The following is a 22729-nucleotide window of genomic DNA, read 5'->3' as shown; positions in this document are numbered from 1 at the left end:
TCGCGCGAGAGAGAGAGAGAGAGAGACAGCGCGCGCGAGAGAGAGAGAGAGACAGCTCAGCGCGCGCGAGAGAGAGAGAGAGAGACAGCGCGCAGCGCGAGAGAGAGAGAGAGAGAGACAGCGCGCGCGCGAGAGAGAGAGAGAGACAGCTGCGCGCGAGAGAGAGAGAGAGAGAGACAGCTGCGCGCTGCGCGAGCGAGAGAGAGAGAGAGAGACAGCGCGCGCGCGCGAGAGAGAGAGAGAGACAGCAGCGCGCGCGAGAGAGAGAGAGAGACAGTCGCGCGCGCGAGAGAGAGAGAGAGAGACAGCGCGCAGCGCGAGAGAGAGAGAGAGACAGCGCGCGCTGCGAGAGAGAGAGAGAGAGACGAGCAGCGCGCGAGCGAGAGAGAGAGAGAGAGAGAGACAGCGCGCGCTGCGAGAGAGAGAGAGAGAGACAGCTGCAGCGCTGCGAGAGAGAGAGAGAGAGACAGCGCGCCGCGAGAGAGAGAGAGAGAGACAGCGCGCGCTGCGAGAGAGAGAGAGACAGCGGCGCTGCGAGCAGCGAGAGAGAGAGAGAGAGACAGCGCAGCGCTGCGCGAGAGAGAGAGAGACAGCAGCGCGCTGCGCGAGAGAGAGAGAGACAGCGAGCGCAGCGCTGCAGAGAGAGAGAGAGACAGCGCGCGCTGCGCGAGAGAGAGAGAGACAGCGCGCGCGCTAGCGAGAGAGAGAGAGACAGCGCGCGCGCTGCGAGAGAGAGAGAGACAGCAGCGCGCTGCGAGCAGAGAGAGAGAGAGAGAGACAGCGCGAGCTGCGAGAGAGAGAGAGACAGCGCGCGCGAGAGAGAGAGACAGCGCAGCGCGCGAGAGAGAGAGAGACAGCGAGCGCGGCGAGAGAGCGAGAGAGAGAGACAGCGCGCGCGAGAGAGAGAGAGACAGCGCGCGCGAGAGAGAGAGAGACAGCGCGCGCGAGAGAGAGAGAGACAGCGCGCGCTAGAGAGAGACAGCGAGAGAGAGAGCAGCTGCGCGAAGAGAGAGAGAGGACAGCGCGCGCGACGAGAGAGAGAGAGACAGCGCGCGCGAGAAGAGAGAGAGAGAGAGAAGCAGACAGCGCGCGCGCGAGAGAGAGAGAGACAGCGCGCGCGAGAGAGAGAGAGACAGCGCGCGCGAGAGAGAGAGACAGCGCGCGCGCGAGAGAGAGACAGCGCGCGCAGCGAGAGAGAGACAGCGCGCTGCGCGAGAGAGAGACAGCGCCGCAGAGAGAGAGACAGCGCGCGCGAGAGAGAGAGACAGCGCTGCGCGAGAGAGAGAGACAGCGCGCGCGCGAGAGAGAGACAGCATGCGCGCGAGAGAGAGACAGCGCGCGCGAGAGAGAGAGAGAGAGAGACAGAGACAGCGCGCGTGCGAGAGAGAGAGAGACAGAGACAGCGCGCGCTGAGAGAGAGAGAGAGAGACAGAGACAGCGCAGCAGCGCGAGAGAGAGAGAGAGAGAGACAGACGAGACAGCGCGCGCGAGAGAGAGAGAGCGAGACAGCGCGCTGCGAGAGAGAGAGCGAGACAGCGCGCGCGAGAGAGAGAGCGAGAGACAGCGCGCGCGAGAGAGCGAGACAGCGCGCGCGAGAGAGACAGCGCGCTGCGAGAGAGAGACAGCGCGCACGCGAGAGACAGCGCGCGCGAGAGACAGCGAGCGAGACAGCGAGCGAGAGAGAGACAGCGAGAGAGTTAAGTAATTTGGTGGTGGTGAAGCAGGGGACACACAGCATCTAACCCAAAGTCTCTTTTTTGCCACTTTAATTTATTCAAATTGTGAAAGGACTGGAGAAGAAAAGAGGGAGATTAATAGGACACACTGTTAAAAATGACCAGGTTCAGTCTTTCGTGATCAGGTTAAAGCAGCCTTCCCCGACCGGCTGCCTTCCAGATTTTTTTTTGCCTGAATGTAGAAACATACAGGTTTGTTTTTATTCTAAATGTCTTGGTACCAATATAGCCAAGCAATCCACTTATCAAAAGCACATTGAAAAGGTGACTAGCAGGCCTGCTAAACCAGATAGTGTACAAGTAATCTTTTACATTAAAAGATATTACTGTGCAGGCTTCGTCTGCAATACAGCTTTGAATAGACTTGAATACCTCATGGTAAGGTAATACAAGATTTTTTTTGATCCAACTTCACTGTAACCCTTTCAGACTTCGCCTATAGCCAAAGATGTGAAGACCCAGGAAAAATTAAGGAAGTTTTTCCTACCCCTTTTAAGGACTTTTAATTTTCCCCTCCCCAATATATATATATCTCTCTCTTTTAGAGAATACTGTGAAGGACTCCCCTAAAAAGTTTTCTCCTTTGAAATCAGATTTTTAAAAAAGGCTTTACTCACTCAAAAGGTATAGCACAAAGATTTTTATGCAAGATAATCTACAGCAGAGAGAAGGATAATTCCCATATAAACTGCAGAAGGAGCCATGGTGCAGCCCTCCAAATGCTGTTGGACTACAATCATCATCCCCTGCGCTGGCTGGGGATGATGCCATTATGGCTACACCTGCTGTAGACATATACAACACTCAAATCCATGGCGCATTTCTGCATTTAGAGGATTCTGCAGTCTTCATGAGATGAGCCTACAGAGGAACTTTTGTTACTTTCCTATTTCTAGTGACCGTTGAACTTGTTTGAACATACTAGAAGCAAGTATCCTGCATCTGGTATGTTTTTGTCCTGACCCTTACATTGTGGTCATCCTTTCCTCCTCACCCCTCAAAATGGCCAAAAGAGTCACCTTGATACAAAGCTAAGCCATTTATACTTTTGAAGCTAAAATCTTCTGCATGTCCATATAGGAGTAACTTTTACTAAGCAGAGATTATCCCAATTTTTAAGAATACATGCTTTGGATTGCCCTGTAAATTTCATAAATATTAGGTACAATTTCATGCACTAAGTGATAGGTTGGGGTGGGCAACCTACAGTATTAGGGTCAAATATGGCCCTCAGTCTCAGTTTCAAAAGCCCTCTGCAAGTGATTTTAGTTCAGACCTCTGGAGAGAGCTCTCTGTCCAGCCCCTGACTACCTGCAGGAATGGACAGAGAAAGGGCAGCCCACCCACTTTTTTTGCAACCTGTCACATAATCTTAAAGGGAATGCAACCCTCAACAAAGAACAAGTCCCACACTTTTTACAAATGCATTTTATGGTGAAAGATTTCAGTTATCATACCTTAAAGTTTTACCACACTTTTTCATCCAAGTAAGTAGCCTCCAATAGTTTTAAAGTTTTCTAGAAATTTTACATCCACCTGTATCCTATTTTTATAATTCACCATATCTCTTCCAGTGTAGGTGGTTTTTTGATGTACTTTAATTTGACAGGTTTTTCCATTTTTAGAAAATGATCTGCACAGGGAACCTGTCTGGTCAGAAATTAACTTTTTATCACCCTGCCTCTCCCCACCACCTGATCAAGTAGTTAGAGGTTCTATCTCTGAAAACTGTTGTGCATGTTTTTGGTACAGAGTTGAGGTAAATGGAACAGTTATGACAAAGCTGCTTTATGCCCCATGAGTCAAGGTGAGAAGATGTGCACACTATTTTAAATCTAGATATACAGACATTTTATTCAAATTATATAATTTTAAACCTACAAATAAAAACATGCGGTTGTTAAAATGTTCCAGTCTTCCTGAAGTTAAGGTATCAATAATTTTAAATTGTTTATTAATGAGCCTGTTACTTTTGTTGGTGGATTAAAAATGTATCACTGCATGACTGAATAGACTTCTGTATTTCTAAGTGGTACTTCAAATAGTTTCTACACTACTTGCTTTCTTGGTAGCATCTGATAAGATGGAAGTTTTCAAAGTACATATTAAAAGCTTCCATATTTCTTTAGATGTCATTTTAATCAAATACCAAATTAGATATGTTCTCAGAAAAGACAAATACATTTTTCCAATACATATGATGGTTGTATTTTTATAATGTAGGCAATAAAAAGCTACTGTAGGCAAGAGATGCATTATTATAGAGCGATACCCAGCTCATACTCCAAGGCATACTCTTAAGTAGCCCAATTGAAATCAACAGACTTAAATTACTTAATTCCATTAATTTTAGTGGGATACCACCCGGAGATTGTAGTTGTCTAAATGATTATTCAAGTTAAGTAGGTTTGTCCAAAGAAGCAGGCCCCCTAGAATGTACAGGAATTAAGTGGGAAAGATCAGTTACAGCCACAGTGGCTTATTTTGCGTAAACTTCAGTTTGTTGTGAAGACTACAGAGCACACTTCCTGAAGATTCTTTGATGCCATTCCATCCCACTTATACTAATTAATAAGTTAAATTAATTATTCTAGTACCATTTAGGTGGTGATCAGAGAGATCCTGTGATCTTGAAGTATAAGCCACTGCCACAAAGAAAAATGGTATTTTGAAGAGGCTGCATTATTTGTTGTATTTACTAGGACCACTGTGCACACAACAGCATTCTAAAATTTGGCATTGCACTGGCCAGATGCACATTGGAAGGCCCGGGGAAAAAACCGGGAAGATGTCCCCCCCCCCCAAATATTTCCAATTTTCCCTGGGCCTTCACATCGCTACATTGAAGGTCACTCTGGTAGTAAGTTCACCCAGCTAGCTCCATATGCTAATGGGTCTTAGGGCTTCTGCTTCTCCGAACGCAAACCCCTCGTACTGCCTGGTAAGCAGCCATTGAAAGACAGGGGATACCAGAGAAAAGAATCAAGATGCAATATTAATTGTATCCCAGATTATATGCCTAGTAAACAACAGAATTATAGTCTTTTAGAGCAAGCTGCATGAGAATAGACTAGACCTATAGTCAAAGTACAGCTACCAAGATTTAGGCCGCTTTTAACTCATGCTTAAATTCCCATCTAGTTTGGAAATGCAATCAAATGAAGGCAATTCAGAATGAGCTGCACAAGGATGAAGATCTATTAACTACTAAGTCACTATTATAGAAACCCTGAGTTAGCCTAATTAGCCTATTTGCACAGCCATATATAAAATGGAATAAATTATGCTTTATTTAAGGACTAGCTTCAAGGACTAGAGTTCAAATAATTCAAACTTGGCTCTGAAGTGCAAATATGCAAGACAGATAACGCGCACACACAGATCTGGGATTCAAAAGTTGCAGTTGAATTGCAGGAAAGAGTCACACAAGCCATGCTGCCTCCCAGCCCAGCTTCAGTGGTTTCTGAACTAGGCTTGACAGCTAAGTAGCAGAGGTAAAATGAAGCAGAGAGGTTGTTTAGTTTGTCCAGTGCTTTGTTTGTCAGTGTGACAAAGATGAAGAACACTCTGCCTCTGACCAAACCTTCAAGACATTCACAGTACAGGGCACTTCAGAGGGCTCCTAATCAAATCATGATTTACCATACAGATGAGGAGTTTTACCAGCCTGAAGTTTTACCCTACTGGCAAAGGGCTGTTACCTACACTGTGGGCATCTTAGTCAGCAGCAGATCGGGCCTTTTCATATTGAGCCCATCCTCAGTTGATGCCAGTATTTCAACATCCTGGAATGATCAGGGATCACAATTCTAGGTGAGCTAGATTGACATCCACTATAGTGGGAGTGTTACTAGAAAGGTCACTTGTGATAAGGCTGGTAACATTTGGAGATTCCTGGTTTAGTAGTCCAGTAGGAGCTTCCCACATCTTCTCCTACCTGGGCTTGTTGCTGGCAGCAATAGCCTCTGGTCCTTGAATAAGTTGTAGTTCTTCAACATGGTCTCAGCCCTGTTTAAAAAGGAACTGGTCAATGAAAGAAAAGCTAATTTCAAAATGATACTTTTCTAGAGGTTTTAAACCAACCTAGTCAGTTTGTCTTCTGCCAGTCTCTCACGAACGCATAGCTCCCGCTCTCTCTCTGAAACAAAAGACAAGTCACGTTATCCAGTTGCAGAGAGGTACATGCTATGATAGCTTTTTATTCTGACCAGTAATTGGTGACTGTGCCCATAGGAAAAGCAGCACATAACTTATAGTTTGCAGTGTCCCTCGCTTCTATTAACAGTGTTCCAAGTCAATTTGTTAGGTTTGCCATACTGGGAGGAAGGGCAGTATATAAATTTAATAAAATTATAAAAGGATAAAATAGGTCCTTAGCAGAGAATGCACACAAGTACAGTAATGCCATTGCATACATGTTTAGACACCATGACTGCACCCAGAGACCATCAGCTGACTATTTAGTGTATTTAGGTGCATTCCAAGCTACATATGATTTGATCTTCTGTTCTCTTCCAAATGTGCTGCCATATCATGCATCCCATGGAGATGTGTACTCATGTTGTGGCAGCTTAAACTTCATGTGACCCAAGGGAACGCATCCCATTGCCTTTGAAAGCACTTCTGGAATAGAAATCCATACCCCCACATCCCACTGCTGCATTAGTTCTTACGTTCTAGCCTGTGTTCTCTCTCTTTTATGGCTCTCTCCCTCTCTTGTAGCTGTTGTTCCTTCAGTTTCAGCTCATTCACTGGAGTTCCTGAAAGTCTTTCTACTTTATCTTGCTCGCCTGATCGCCGCCCTCTTCTCTCCAAGTTCCTCCCCTGTTCCTCCAGTACCAGCTCAGCTATCAGAGGGTTCTGCAGAATTTCTTCAACTGAAGGCCGATAGTAATCCTTGAAACCAGGGAGACTTATAATATTCAGTGCAGGAATGTAACATTTAAAGAACTTTTTTGGGGTGAGCAATACATTTTGGAATCCAGTTATGCACACACATCCAACACTTACCTGGATTGTGTATGACTGCGGTCACTTCTGCTGCATCAAATACTAATCTGGAGGGGGTTACATGAAAACCATACTTTTCTTTCTGGAGACATGACAGGGTATTTGGATGGGTACTAACTGAATAAAATGGAAAGGGCCAATGGGCCCAGAATAAGGGCAGAGGCTCCTATTGGCAGCTTGTTGGACCACCCTTTGAGAAGTCATCCTTACCTTTAGGTACAGCATCTTCGTGATGAGTTCATTCAGCTGATCTGAGTAACGATATGGGATCCGTCTGAACTTTCCTTCCCTTATCTTTTCCGCTAACTCTTTTTGGTTAAAGGCTGTAAATGGAGGCCTGGAAAGAGTGAACAAGCATGTTCTTCCACTTCACTCCAGCATCAACTTGAAATGAATTGTTTTCTGATATTTCTATAATGTTTTTGTGCCCATATTTTTATTTAAATGCTTCATGTCAAGAAGTCACTGCCAAACGCCTGCCTAGAAACTTTTAGCCAGTACTGTACTTACGACAATGCACACAACTCATACAGCAGACATCCTAAAGACCAGATGTCAGATTTCTCATTGTAGGACATGCGATTTATTTGTTCCTAAGGGAGAAAAAAGCCTCAAATTCAGAATCCATTAACAGTAATTGCTTAACAATTAGTTTGCAAATTAGAGGGAATATTGCCACAAAATTGGTTAGTTAGCAGTATGCATTCTGGAGTACTACCTAGTGATAAGCATTAAGAAACACAAAGAAAGTAGCATTTCATAATGGCAGTAAAATCAGGGTCCATTCAGTACAAGGACTACTGATAGGACAACAGAAACTTCCCCCATCTGCCCCCCCAGTCTGTTCTAGGAATTCCCAAAAACTCTGAAGCAGACTTGGGCAGGTTGTGGTTAGAGGAGAGAAGTCCAATTGCATTAGCAGTAATGCTTGCACTGAGGGAATGCATTAGTGAAATACTGCCCTAAGTATTAACTCAATCTTGCTGCTCACTATATTGTAGGACTATCATCCTATCTATTTGGCCTTGACTGTATCAGCATTAACACTGAAAGAGGAAAGCCATCTTGGAATTCAAATCTGTCTTCAATAGTTACCTTTAACAGGAAAGTTAAAGTTTGTTTTTCTTAACAAGGCTGAAAGGCACAAAATTAATGACGTTCCCCTGATTTTTTTCTGCAATTTCACATTTCTAGAAATGCAACCTTCTATAAAGTCAGTAACAATGGATGATACAAAACAGTTAAACTGGGCAGTTTCAAAGCTGAAATTCACTTTTAAGACTATGCCCAGGAAATATATATACTATATTAGTATGTTAACAGGTTTTGTTAATATGTAAATAACAAAGTATATGCAATTAAGTTTTCCTTATATTGCAGCACTTAAGCTAGCGTAGGTTATTGAATTCTTTCCATTAAATTCACTTCAATTACTTCTGTCTTTTAGAAAGACTGGAGATAATTTACACAGTATATAAAATATGGTATACCTTAGTTTTGTTTACTAAATGCAGGTCAAATATGCTAAATTAGATGCCAATCAGTTTACAACACTGGAAACCCAGACTGCTGCTGAAAGATAACTCAGTTCTGACAACCAAGAAGTAAAAATATCCTGCAGATGTTGAAAAGGTGCAGCAGCAGCTTTTGTCTCAGGACACTTACTGGAGACATGTAATATGGTGTGCCAACAAATGTTTTTGCAAAACTCGTATCATGGTGAAGTATCCTGGCCAGGCCAAAGTCACCAAGCTTCACGTTCTTCTTGCTATCGAGAAAGATATTTGCTGGCTTTAGATCCCGATGAAGCACAGTGTGACCACCATCACTCCGCCTGTGGCACTCCTTTATAGCCAAGGCCAACTGGGTGAGGACGCGAAGGACAAAGTTTTCATCCAGATAATGTCTTTTGAAAGAGGAAACAGCTAGTTATTTTAAGTACCTTTAGGCCAAAATCCATGAGTCTCTTGATAAGCCATTACTGTAGTGCAACCAAAAACCCTAAGTATAGGTTTCTGCATGGCTCTGTTCTAAGTTGCTGGAGTCCAATGACAGGAAATGGTTTTAAATGCAAGAGGGTTGGATTCAAACAAAGCCCTAGTCAGAGTAGACCCAATGAAATTAATGCACCCAAGTTAGTTGTGTCTATTATGTTCAATGGGCCTAAGAGTAGGACTAGCATTGAATACTACCACAAGGATTCTCCCATACAAGTGAATGGCTGACATTTACCCTTCTTGGGAAAGTAAAGCACTAGGCATGAAGAGATTGCAGCAAAATAGGCAAAATGGATGTGATGGCGATCTGGCTGCGACATCTGTCACCCCATTGATCGCCAGGGTTGATTCGGCTGATCTGGCTGGCTAGGCGGTGTCCCCTTCCTCTCTCACCACTCCATGTGCGTCCCTCCCGAAGCTCCGTGCTCAGTGGAAGAGGACGACCATCCCAGATAGAAGGAGTGTACCATTCTTCAGTCAAGGGTATACGAAGGAGCCATAAGCAGTCACCCAAGCAAGGTAAAAGCTGAAACTGCAAATACCTGCTAAGCCTCACGCTGTTCTTGCCAATGCCCTAATAGTAGCTATCCGTAAAGTTTAATGTCTGCTTTTAAGTATCAAGGGTCTTCTATTTCTAGGAGACTGGAAGCCACCACAATTGCTTCATTATTTGCTAGGCAGCTTAATTTTTCTCTAGTGTTTTTTTAATATAGGGAAAAAGTGTCAAAACAAAAAGCTGAACTAGACATCTTTCTTTCTACATAATGCAAGACATCACAGCTTTTAGGCTATTTATAATCCAAAATTTAAAGATTCCAGTACTAGAATGTTAGCATTAAAAGGCCATCAAATGTATTGCCAAAGGACAGTTTCCTTAAGAGCACACTGTAAGTTGCATTTCTGAAATCTTAAGTCACAAAGATTTAATATTTAGTATACCAAGTTGTGGTGTTAGGGCATCAGTGGTGTTAGGGCTATCAAATAAGTAGTGCAGAATTTATAACTGTCATGTGTGAAATCCAAGGATAAGGCCTTTCACAGTATACACCTTTAGCTGTCAAGCTAAAAACCTCATGCCTCTTCTCTGGAACAGCCAGATCAATGTTTTAAAATGCACAGGAATATTCCTCCTGAGGATTTCGGGGGGGGGGGAGAGAATAAAAACAACCTTTACTAAGTAGTAACTTACCACAGTGTGTATGTAATTTGTCTAGTAAGGCAATCATCCATGTCCATACAAACTGCCATTTTGCTACAAGTTGGCAGTTTGTGTAGTAAGGTTTCTTTACCACATGGTAAAATAACACAGATAGAGCAGGTTGTCCAATTATCTGTACAGTCTAGCATTTTGCCAAGTGGAAAAGAATTTTATACTTCATACTGCAAATGTGCAATAAAAATTGTCATTTCTACTCAGTAATATTCTTGCATTCTCAATGAAAGTTGGCTCCAGAGATTTTACATGCCTTTCTTTTGTACATTTTGCAATCAGGGTCGCCAGGTCTCCACCTTCACAGTATTCCATCACAATATATAGAGTTGTATTTGTCCTGTCAATTATGCGGTCATAATACCGGACAATATTTGGATGTTTTAGTTCCCGGAGCAAGTTCACTTCGGAAACAAGCATTTGCTTTTCAGATTCTGTCATAGATCCATAGTCAAGTTCCTTCCAGACCAAGACCTGAAAAAAGTTGAACAAGCCATCTCTAGACAACATACTTAAAAAAACTTGCAGTACTATGATACTGAAAAAAGCGCAGCAGACTAGCATTTTACTTTAAGCCAAGAATTATCAAGCTATATGTCAGCCCCTACCTGCAGCAAACTTGACCTTATCCCTTTGCTGCTTCCACACTGTATCAAAGCAAGGATTACTAGTGGCAGCTTTGTTAGTTGAGATTTCTCTTATAGTAAAATCTCCCCAGGTTGAACATATGGATATATAAAATCTGCAGCTTCCTTTTAAAGGAAATAAGCTCTAGTTAGGATTAGCTTATCACCAGGTGTGTCAACATTGTTATAGTACAAAGACCTGAGTAAGAGAGCCACCTTCCTGGTCATTTACTACACACTATCCAGTACATAACTGCAGAATTAAGAGGGCAGCAAAGTATAAAGGTATGGTGAAGTAGAAAGATCCCATTCATGTGCCAGAACCTAGGTTTCTGCTAGCCTAACTATAAAGGCTGCCTGTTTCCATGCCCAGAAGTGGATCATTTCCGAAGCAGAGGTGCAGCAACTAAGATCTTATAAACAGAACCCAGTTTCCTGAACTAAAGTACAAGGAGCCAGATACCATACTGTTGTTAACAGAAGGGTAATGCCAGCCCAGCAGGAATTGGAGGGGAACTTAGTCGTTGGATCAAAGCTCAAACCTGCTTTGTTTTGCAAGCTGCCAAAAGCCACAAGAGATCTTACATTGGCATCCGACTGTAAGGCAAGAAAATAAATAAACAGTGAGCTATTTCGGTGAGTTACTAACGCCATTAAAAAGCAGCGTGATGCCCTTGTTCCTCCATCTCACCTTCAAATATGAAAGACCAGGGATGCACCACATTTGGCTTTTAGCGGGGGCATGAAAGCAAAATACGCCAGGAAGAGAGTCTGCATTAAAGGCATACGTAGGGGTGTAGCAAAAATAGTAATAAAACATGCGACGGTGGCCGAGGCAAGAAAAAACACTCTGCACAAGCTCAGAGACAAAAGTAGGGCTGAACTGTACTACTGAAGAATGTTTCTGGTCCCAAGCTCTGCCTTGTGTCAAATTCTCTTTAGTGGCGCCACCATACACAAGGTTTAAAAGGGAGATACTGCATTTGCGGACCTCTACATGTTGTTAAGCCTCCAGCGGCTATTAGCCGCGGTCCACACGACCATTGATAAGGCTAGCAATTAGTCATGACGGCTGTAGGCTACCTCCAGCGTGAGAGGCATGCCGCCGAACTCCAGGCGCTGGGGAACTACAGCAGCAGAAGGCTATTAAGCTCCTGTCCTGCTTGGGAGCTTCGGGGAGGTATCAGTTTAGCCACTGTGAGAACAAGATACTGAAAGAGACGAGCCTTTGGCCTAATCCAGCGGGGCTCTTACGCTCCGAGAGGATGATGGGAACTGTAGTCCAGCAACATCTGGAGACCTACAGGCTTCCCACCCTCGGTGTAAAACCTGCCTTCACCATGGAGTCACAGAACTCCCCCACTCTTCCTCGCATCCTCTTCCTCGCATCCCCTGCATCGCTCACCTTGCCGTCCGCCCGCCGCCGCACCTTCTGGCACCTGCCATAAGAACCAGCGCCGATGGTAAGGAGCACCTCGTAATCCTCAGGACGGCTCGGCATTGCTCCACACTACCCAACCGAACGACCAAAACACGCAGCCCTCTCCCGGCAGATGTTTAAAACGCCCCGCGCCTGCCGCTGATTGGCCGGTCGTTGCGGCACCGCCCAGACCTACCCGTCCGCATTCCGATTGGCTCCCGAGGCTACGAACACCACGCGCCGCCTAACGGCTGCTTCGGCCCGTTGCTGGGCAACCGCAACCAGTGGCGCTCGAGGGCGGCGCGAGAAAATTAGGGTTGAGATATTTGCATATACCGCGGAACCGGATCCAAAGTTGTGCTTTGATCGAGGGCTGCCTGTCAATAAGCGTCATAAGGCAGGCGACCGGAAATAAAATATTTTAAAAAAAGAAAACAAAAAGCAAAAGTTTTACACAGCCGTCCCTTCCAGTACTATATTGATTCATTACTCATAGTTACCACTTAATTGCCGGAGAAGCAGGAAGATTTGGGTTGTTTTCTCTATTTCACCGGCTAGGTTTTGTTTCACTAGTGCAGAAGTAATCTTTAATAAGCACTGCAGTCCTGTATGTGTCTACTCGGAGGTAAGCCCCATTGGGTGCAATGGGACTTACTACCAGGTAAGTGACTATAGGATTGCAACTAAAGCATACGTTTGAAAGCTGTGCACCTTCTTAAAACTATTGTTGTTTTGTGCCTTCCAGTGGATTACGACTTATGGCGACCCTATGAATCAGCGACCTCCAGTAGCATTTGTCAATCAATCAATCAAGTTTATTTGCGGTCAAAGACCCGAAATACAATATACAGTTGACTTTACTCATAATAGAAAACCAAGAATAATAATAATAAAAAATATTTACAGTAGCCTGGTTGACTAGGAGGGAGGGGGGATCTTCCTTCGAATCCGTTGGGCTGTAAAAATAAACTTTGCGACGGATAAGGTTATTGATTTGTCCTTGCCATCCAGAAGATATTGCAATAAAACTATCCTGGACCTGCCAGGAAGCTTTATTAAAATAGGATTTAAGTATCTGGAACGTGCCATGCGATAATAAGGGCAAACCAAAAGGACATGAGACAAGGACTCAATGTCTACGGTATTACAGGGACAAAAACGGAGATCAAAGGGGGTACCCTGATATCGACCCACAATGAGCGAGGAAAAAGTACAGTTAAACTGCGCCCTGGAGAAGGCGTGGCGGAATTTAGGTGTAGTCAGGTATTCCAGATAGGGGGCTGAATTGGGGAAGGGGAAACTTAAATTGGAGTATAAGGGAGAACAAGTTTTAGTCGCATTTGTCAAGGAGCTTTGAAGGTAAGTGTCCTTTAATCGAGTCTCTATGGTCCATCTGGCTGTCTCAGGATCCAATGAGGATAAATAATCCACTGACAAGCCTAATAAAGCCAGTTTAGCAAGGAGGGCTTTGGACCATGAACTTGAGAAGAGATCACGCCAAAGAAAATGTAAGTAGCCGGGGGGAAGGTTCATATAGGTTAGTTTGACCCAATATCTAAAAGTTAATACCCAAGCATGGAATTCAAGGGAAGGTAAACCAGCCTCCAGCCTGAGGGCTGCGGCTGGAACACAACGAGGGACTCCAAAAATTAGTCTTAAAAAAGTTGACAGGATTGATTCGATTTTAGGATTAAAACTTGGGGCCCATAGGGGAGCACCATACAAAAGCTGAAGAAAAATCTTTGATTTAAAAACCTGAGAAGCGGCGGGAATGTACTGTCCACCTCTAGTATAAAAGAAACGTGAGATAGCTTTCATTGTATTCCTGGCAGTTTGCATCGCTGAATATATATGGGGGGACCAGGATAGGGAGGAGTGGAACAAGACCCCCAAGTACCTGAATTGCCTAACCTGGGCAATTTTTTCCCATTAATTGTCCATTCAGAAGTTGCACGACGGCGGGAAAAAGCCAAAATTTTAGTTTTGTCAAAGTTTATGAGTAATGAATTTAGAGAGCAGTAGGTCATGAAGGCGCGGAATAATCTTTTAAGGCGTATTGGAGACAGGGCAAGAAGGGCTGCGTCATCTGCATAAAGGAGCAGAGGACACTTTTGGTCAGCCACCTTTGGAGGATGAAAAGTGGGAGAATAACAGCATACAGTAAGGTCACTTAAGTAAAAATTAAAAAGTGCAGGGGCCAAAATACATCCCTGCTTGATGCCATTATATACAGGGATAGAATTTGTTAATGTCCCATCAGAACCACAGCGAACACGGATGGTAGTCGTTTGGTGCAGACGATAGATAAGGTACAGAAGTCTCTTATCGATGTTAGAACGATAGAGCTTGGCCCAGAGTTTGTCTCTTGGTATGGCGTCAAACGCAGATTTAAGGTCAACAAAGGCCACGAATAAGCCATTGCCCAAGGAGCCCATATATTTTTCTGCCAAATGATTCAATAGGATGCAGTGGTCAAGTGTGAATCTCCCTTTCCTAAAGCCAGCCTGTTCCCAGCCTATAATGTTTTCATCCTCGAGCCAAGAGGTCAGCTTTAGATTTAAGTAGCTGGCATAAAGCTTGCTGACTACCGAGAGGAGGCTGATTGGCCTATAGTTCGACAGCTCGTCTCTGGCACCTTTCTTGTAAATAGGAATAACAATGGCTTCAAGCCAGGTGATGGGAAAATGGCCAGTGTTATTAACTGAGGTAAATAAATTTGCTAGGAGAGGCGTCCACCAAGCTTGGTTGGACTTTAGTAATTCAGGGGGAATAGTGTCTGGACCAGGCGCCTTTCCGGGTTTCAGAGTGCCAATCAGAAAGGAAATCTCACTCTGTATAACCAGCGGCCAAAAGGGTTGGGTAGGAGAGTCTGCAAGGGGGAGAAATATTGAGGACTGGCCATTCTGAGTTGCGAATAGGTCAGCGAAGTATTGCTCTCAAGTGCTAGCAGGAATATTACAGGAAATAGGGTTGGAAGAGGTTAGGGCATCAGTGACAAGCGACCAAATTTTTTTTGAGTTTTTATTCTGGGAGGCATTAATCAGAGCTTTCCATCCCTCTAGAGTAGCCTGTCTTTTTTTAATGGTTATCAAATGTTTATATTGTTTTTTGGTAGAAAAATATTCTGGGGGGGTGAGTTTAGGTTATCCCTTCTGTAATGAAGGCATATCTTTCTAAGATTCAACTTGGCGTCAAGACAGGCTTTATCGAACCACCTAGGGTGGTCTCTCACTGGGTGGGATTTGGGGATCGGTGGGTTAGATTTCAGTATTGTGCTCAAAGCCGAAGTCATTGAGGAATAGGCAGTTAAGACGGAACAAGGATGAGGAGCATCAATTATTCGGTTTTTAAAGCTCTGTCCCTGGTAAGAGTCTATAAAAGAGGTGATCTTGTTTCGCATCCCGGTTGTCCATTTAGTTCTCCAGTGCTTCAAGGATATTCGACTACCAGGGAGTCTTTTGTGGGGAGCAAGAAAGAAAAATTTAACGGAAGATGGTCACTATCTTGCCTGAACCCCATGGCAAAATTAAAGATATAATGAATCAGGGGTTTAGGGATCAAAACATAGTCAACTACGCTGCTGCCACGGCCTGAGACGAAAGTAAACTGCACTGTTGTCAACCTGCGAGAGGCCATTCAGGATTGCCAAGTTAAAGCGACTGGCCAGGTGGATGAGGCAGAGTCTCCCATAATTCACCTTCACATCCTTGGATGACCAGTCATCTTTAAAAAGGAGGTCTTCCGTGTCAGCAGCTCCCCAATGTCTAGAGGAAAAAAGTGAGTTATTATTGGAGCCTATCCTTGCATTGAGATCACCCATTATTATAAGGAAGGCTCTAGGATAATGGGATTCAAGACCTACTATATACTGTTCAAGGCCCTCCCAAGCTAAAGAAATTTCTTACCTGGAGGAAAAGGGGGGGGGGATATAGACATTGATTAAGAGGAGAGAGGTAGATTAAAAAGTCATTAGAGCCGCTATTTCAATCTTTCCACAAGGGGGAAGCTTTTTGATGTTTACGCAGGGGGTGGTAGATAACAGTATTATCAGGCCGGCCTTAGGCCTACCTCTCCTATTGGGGGTTCGGCAAGGAGCTCAATTGTTGAATAACCATCCATAAGGAAGTTTTTAGTACATCAGGTTTCCTGGAGTAAAATTACATCAAAGGTATTAAGAAAGGCAAGGATATCACGTTTATCTTGTTTAGAAGCCCATCCTGCGATGTTCCAGGAAAAAAAGTTAAGATGGGCTTTAGTGTGGGTACTTGATTTCCCAGGCTTAGGGGGATGGAAAGGTGGGGACCCTGATTTTAAACTGGACGAAGGGATGGGAATGAGTTTTAGAACTTTCTCTTGTCAGTTTACTTCAGAGATCAAATTGAGTTCACCAGTTGTATCCACATAAATGGACCCAGTTTGAATTGGGAAGGTAGCGTACGTTGATTCCTTATTGTCGAGGGTAGTCATAGGAGGAGTCGTTGGTGAAGGGCCCTGCTCTTCTGGGCCTAAATATCTGGATCGTAACCAATCTGGTCCTGACTGTAAAGGTCTAGATGGGCGGTCCTAGGGATAATCCTTTGGGGGTTCAAGACACTCTGCTACCATTGAGATAGAGTTTGAAGGGGCTCTAAAAGGAGCTGTGGTAGAGATATTAGGTGCCAAGTGTTTTTTAGTCCAGGCAATCAGTGGGTCCAGTTCCCGGGGTATCGGAGGCTCCAGGGGTCGGGGTGGTATCGGTACACGCTCCTGTTGACTGCTGGGATTATCCTGGGACATAACATGAATAAGTGTGTCCCGTAGGCGGGAAAGTCTTAGTGGTAAAGATGTGAATGATTCTAAAAGGTCTGCAGTAGCATTTGTTATAAACCATTCTGTTCAGATCTTGTAAGTTCAGGTCTGTGGCTTCGTTTATGGAAACAATCCATCTCTTGTTTGGCCTTCCTCTTTTTCTACTCCCTTCTGTTTCCCCCAGTATTATTGTCTTTCTAGTGAATCATGTCATGTCTTCACATTAAGTGTCCAAAGTAGGATAACCTCAGTTTCATTATTTTATCTTCTAGTGATAGTTCTGGTTTAATTTGTTCTAACACCCAATTATTTGTCTTTTTCGCAGTCCATGGTATGCACAAAGCTCTCCTCCAACACCACATTTCAAATGAGTTGATTTTTCTCTTACCTGCTTTTTTCACTGTCCAACTTTCACATCCATACATAGAGAGCGGGAATACCATGGTCTGAATGATCCTGACTTTAGTGTTCAGTGATACATCTTTGCATTTGAGGACCTTTTCTAGTTCTCTCATAGCTGCTGTCCCCAGTCCTAGCCTTCTCCTGATTTCTTGACTATTGTCTCCATTTTGGTTAACAACTGTGCCGAGGTAATCCTTGACAAGTTCAATGTCATTGTCAACTTTAAAGTTACATAAATCTTCTGTTGTCATTACTTTAGTCTTTTTGATGTTCAGCCGTAGTCCTGCTTTTGTGTTTTCCTCTTTAACTTTTATCAGCATTCGTTTCAAATCATTACTGGTTTCTGCTAAGAGTATGGTATCGTCTGCATATCTTACATTACTGATATTTCTTCCTCCAATTTTCACATCTCCTTCATCTTTGTCCAATCCCACTTTCTGTATATGTTCTGCGTATAGATTAAACAAATAGGATGATAAAATACACCCCTGTCTCACACCCTTTCCAATTGGGAACCAATCAGTTTCTCCATATTCTGTCCTTACAGTAGTCTCTTGTGCAGAGTATAGGTTGTGCATCAGGACAATCAGATGCTGTAGCACCCCAATTTCTTTTAAGGCATTCTATAGTTTTTCATGATCTACACAATCAAAGGCTTTGCTGTAATCTATAAAGCACAGGGTGATTTCCTTCTGAAATTCCTTGGTCCGTTCCGTTATCCAACGTATGTTTGCAATATGATCTCTGGTGCCTCTTCCCTTTCTAAATCCAACTTGGATGTCTGGCATTTCTCACTCCATATATGGGAAGAGCCTTTGTTGTAGAATCTTGAGCATTACTTTACTTGCACGGTATATTAAGGAAATAGTTCAATAATTACTGCATTGCCTGGGATCCCCTTTCTTTGGAATTGGGATGTATATCGAATGCTTCCAGTCTGTGGGCCATTGTTTAGTTTTCCATATTTGATTACAAATTTTTGTCAAAATTTGGACATATTCAGTGTCCGTACCTTGTAGCAACTCTATTGGTATGCCATCTGTTCCTGGTGATTTGTTTCTTCCAAGTATTTTAAGAGTAGCTTTCATCTCACATTCTAAAATTTCATAGAATAGTAGAGTTGGAAGGGGCCTATAAGGCCATCAAGTTCAACCCCCTGCTGAATGCAGGAATCTAAATCAAAGCATTCCCGACAGATGGCTGTCCAGCTGCTTCTTGAATGCCTCCAGTGTTGGAGAGCCCACTACCTCTCTAGGTAATTGGTTCCATTGTCGTATGGCTCTATCAGTTAGGAAGTTTTTCCTGATGTCCAGTTGAAATCTGGCTTCCTGCAACTTGAGCCCATTATTCTGTGTTCTGCACTCTGGGATGATTGAGAAGAGATCCCGGCCCTCCTCTGTGTGACAACCTTAAATGTACTTGAAGAGTGGTATCATATCTCCTCTCAGTCTTCTCTTCTCTTCTCCAGGCTAAACAACGCCGAGCTCCGAAAGGTCGCGGGGCGAGGAAGGGCAGCCACTGTGGGGGGGGATTCCCAAGCCTCCTTCGTGCCTTGGTCTAGTGCCACCTTGGGGAACCCCTCCTCCTCTTGGGGGCTTGGTGCCCCGCCCCCGGGCTTTCCTTCCCTCCCATGGTGCGGCAGTCCTCACTAGCCTCCCTCCCTTTCTCCCTCCCTCCCTGCAGAGGTGGGCTGCAGAGCCCAGTGGCTAGCTCACAGCTGCATCTTGCTAGTGGTCCTGGGTCACTTGACCTTGGTGCTGGGGGCCATCGTCCATGGCTCCCTCCTGCGCCACGTGGCCCGGCCCACGCACACCATCACCTCAGAGTATGCCGTGGCTAATGTCATTGCGGTGGCTTCTGGGCTCTTGAACGTTGCTGCCGGTATCCTGGCAATCCTGGTGTCCTGGAGCTTCTCCCACCGTTACCTGGACACAGCCCTGGTCCTCTGGCCTCCTTCCTTGTTGATGACAGCAGTGGAAGCTGGTTTGTCTGCCTGGTGTTGCACAGCCTCCCTCCCTCTCTCTGGAATTGGCCCCTCTTCAGCCTCCTACAAAATGGCCCTGCTTCAGGCAGCTGCCCCACAGGAGGTGTCTGCAGAGGAAGGCTTTGAAGGGGAGCCGCACCACCAGCCTCTGGTTGAAATGGACGAGGAAGAGTGCTGCCTTTGAGGGTGGAGGGAAGAGAACTACCAACTTTTGCTGCTACACTGTCCTTCATGTTCTTGAATGGACAGATGGGCTTGTGTTCAAGGTACAGAGCTGGCCAGGCTGGAATCTCTCCCAAATTGTTTTTTTTTTTAAGTGTTTTTAAAATTGTATATTTGTTTTTAATGTTTTTAATTGTCGTAAACCGCCCAGAGAGCTTCGGCTATGGGGCAGTATACAAATGTAAATAATAATAATAATAATAATAATAATAATAAACATGCCTAGTTCTTTCAGTCTCTCCTCTTAGATTTATGAGTGAGCTGTTTGAATAGGAGGCAATAGGGATCTCTTGGGTTCTAAAAAGCGTCTGTTTTTCCCTACCCTTTAGTGCATTTTGCTTGCTTCTGTTTTATTTTCTAGTGGTCCTTGGAATTTCCATAGTTTGCCCATATTCTCCTAGCGACCAGGATGCATCTTTCCTGTGGTGGGTTCATCTGGGATAAGGTACTCCCTAAAAGTTATTTTCTGCAAATACTACTACACAGTAAGTGTGGGTGGATGTTAAAGAATCCCCTCCCCAAGTGGCAAATTAAAAATGTGAAAAGCTTGCAAAGAGGCTTAGGCATGTCTCTTGCTGAGCAGGAGCTGATGTCCAGGCATTCATTAAGAATCCAGTGTGTATATTTGACTTACAGTGCAATGATATACATGTCTACTTCAGAAGTAAGTCTCTGTGTGTAATGGGGCCTACTCCCAGGTAAATGGGTACAGGATGGCAGCCTGCACTTTGGTTTAGGATTGGCATTGGGGATAACAGGCTTCTTGTGCCTTTAACAGCTGTATCTCTACAACCAGGATCAGCAGGACATAGTGACTTCCCCAGCTAAACATGAGCTGTTTTCTAAGGGTAGGAAATCAGCAATGACTGTGCTGTTCCTAATTTTGTGTTATGACATGCCCCTCATGGCAGCTATTTTGTGACCGGTGCCCACAGCATTCTCTCAAAATTTGAAATGTTTCTCTTGGTCCAAAAAGGTTGGCGACCTCTGGAATAAAGTGTGGAGGTAGCACAGGTGTGCTAAGCCCAATCCCTGAACTTCCTTGAGGCTGATGGTCTGATGGAGAAATCTGCCTGCATTTAGCTGAATGCGCTTAGAATCTTCGATCTTGAAGAGGATTCTAAGTCCGATCAGTGGGTCGCGGGAAGGATGGCTCTTCTGATATTTCCATGCAGTGGGCAGCTCAAAGGATGGAACCGGAAGGAGAGGTGTGCAGGGCCACCCCACACTTTACTCCCACTCTTATTATATTTGAGCATTGATAGGGGTTGAGAGTTTAATGGGGGCTGTTATTGGTGCTGCAGTTGCAGTGTTTTGGTTTCAACTGGAGAAATATCACATGCCTTCAAAAGGCTGTATGACAGATAGAAATTCAACAAGTGGAGTGTTTCTCATTGCTTATTTACCCTGATGGACATCTTGTACCTGTTGAATTTCTTCAGGCAGCCTTTTAAACTCTAAAAGACTAAGAGCTCTAGAGAAAAGAAAGTTTAGTTTCTCTTTCAGTAGAGCACAGCACTGCAGCAAAATCATGTCTAATCTGTTTTCTGTAGGTTATTGCATTGGGTAGGTCCATCATTCTTTCTCCCAAATAGGAAGGATTCATACAGCTGTAGTTAGGAATCCAGAGACTGTTGGACCTTGAAGAAAATATATCTGGGAAACAGTAACGAACTTCAGTCGCACCACCAAGCGTCAGTGTCAGAGTCCTTGCTCTTCTCTGCCTGCTTTCATTTCATTTATGGAATGTCCTGTCCAGCACTAGCTTCTGAAACAGATGTGTGGAATTCAAAAGCTTGCATGCTATTTTATGACATTTTGGTTGGCCTAACAAAGGTATTGCCCTAATATGGTCTTCGGAATTAAACATAATAGTTTCCTTTGAAACACACATAACTCCATAGTGAATTTCACTGGTTGGACTTTAAAAACTGCTGCAGTGCCCATTCATAATAATTTAGTAGCAGTATAGGGGATTGTTGGGGTGGAATGGAAGCCATGCATATTAAGCGTTCATGTGCAGGCATCTAAATACAGGTGTGAAAGAGTCAAGATGTATCCACTGAGATATTTAAGGCTGTAACCAGTATAAGTCATACTCAGAGTAAACCCATTTAAATGAATAGACATTATTAATGAAGGTCTATTATTTTCAGTGTTTTTACTCTAAGTAGAACCTAGCTGGATTCAACCCTGTATATAGTGTAAAGACCCAGGAAAGAAGGCTTAAACCTGAAGATCTTTGTCCTTTATTTTTAAACTTAACCCCCATCATCTCAGTGAAAACCAAATAAGTATTTGCACCACAACATAGGAATTGTGCTAGGTAAAGTGGACAGTTAAGCTTATCCTAGAATCACTACCTATTAGTTTATTCCACCTCCCATGTCTCTCTCTTTACCACCCTCATTTACCTTTGGGGTAAATAGCCTTTCTAAACTGGTCCTAAATTAATTCTAATGTACTACCATTTATTATTCCTTCCTATGTCCTAATTATTTTCTCTGTATCTCACCTGGGCTCTAAATGTGGAAATTATGTTGATATAACTGATGAAGACTGTAAAATGTTTTATAACACAATGATAAGTGTTGTTCCTGGAAGGTAAGCTCTATTAGGTAATGTTTGGGAGTGGGCAGTAAGATAGTGTAAAACATACTGACCTCAGTCAAACCAAATTAAATGTAACTGTTTTGGGGGACTTAATTGTGAATTGAGGTATAAATCTCAGTTTTGATCTGTTTTGAAAGACAGTGCAAGTGAAACTATTGTTGGTCTGATATTGGATGCAATAGTACAACATTTCCATTAGATGGCACTTGGTAATCGTTTCTGATCCTCTGAGGAAAAACAGCCAAATATGACAGTTTAAAGTCTTACAGATGTGAACTTGAGCCCATTTTGTTAGATGCATCATGTTGCTGTCAACTTTGTATATCTGTGTGAATATCATTCACACACAGTGAAAAAGTAAGGTCAAAAGGACATGTTTTTCATTGACGACTTGAGGTCTCAGCAGACCACAACTCATATTTTAATAACTATGGTCTTGTCTTTCTAATACAATAATACAAGAAAAATAAAACAGCAACATTTTTTCTGCGCCAGCATTGGCATCATGATCAAAACCAACATCATGTTATGAAATTTGTAGGCCCTAAGCAAGGCTGCTGAGAAGGACCTCTTTTAACTGGTAAATTTTAAGGGGGAAAATAGTAAACTACAGCAGTGCCATATTATGAAAATCGTAACCCTAAGCCTTGTTAGCCTGTTCAGTAATTCTACCCTGCTTAAAACAGCCTTGATATGTTGTCCCCCTCAAAAAATATAGGGC

The 22729-nt window shown here is 43.8% G+C and overlaps 1 protein-coding gene across 1 annotated transcript in view; it reads right to left on the bottom strand.

The window, feature by feature from the left end:
* NEK2 (NIMA related kinase 2) overlaps positions 1-12119 on the bottom strand; it is a 21897-nt gene extending 9778 nt beyond the window's left edge. The window contains exons 1-8 of the mRNA XM_061625272.1: positions 11985-12119; positions 10210-10427; positions 8412-8652; positions 7257-7339; positions 6957-7083; positions 6410-6632; positions 5820-5874; positions 5674-5744 (exon numbers count right to left, since the gene is read on the bottom strand). Coding sequence (XP_061481256.1) covers positions 5674-5744; positions 5820-5874; positions 6410-6632; positions 6957-7083; positions 7257-7339; positions 8412-8652; positions 10210-10427; positions 11985-12080 — 1114 coding nt within the window. The 5' untranslated portion in view covers positions 12081-12119. The remainder of the gene's footprint in view (positions 1-5673; positions 5745-5819; positions 5875-6409; positions 6633-6956; positions 7084-7256; positions 7340-8411; positions 8653-10209; positions 10428-11984) is intronic.
* Positions 12120-22729: the final 10610 nt, after the last annotated feature.

This window comes from Rhineura floridana, chromosome 4 (assembly GCF_030035675.1).
Source record: "Rhineura floridana isolate rRhiFlo1 chromosome 4, rRhiFlo1.hap2, whole genome shotgun sequence".
NCBI classification, from domain to species: Eukaryota; Metazoa; Chordata; class Lepidosauria; order Squamata; family Rhineuridae; genus Rhineura; species Rhineura floridana.
The sequence above is the reverse complement of the archived record's forward strand: the minus strand, read 5'-3'. Positions and strand labels throughout refer to the sequence as shown.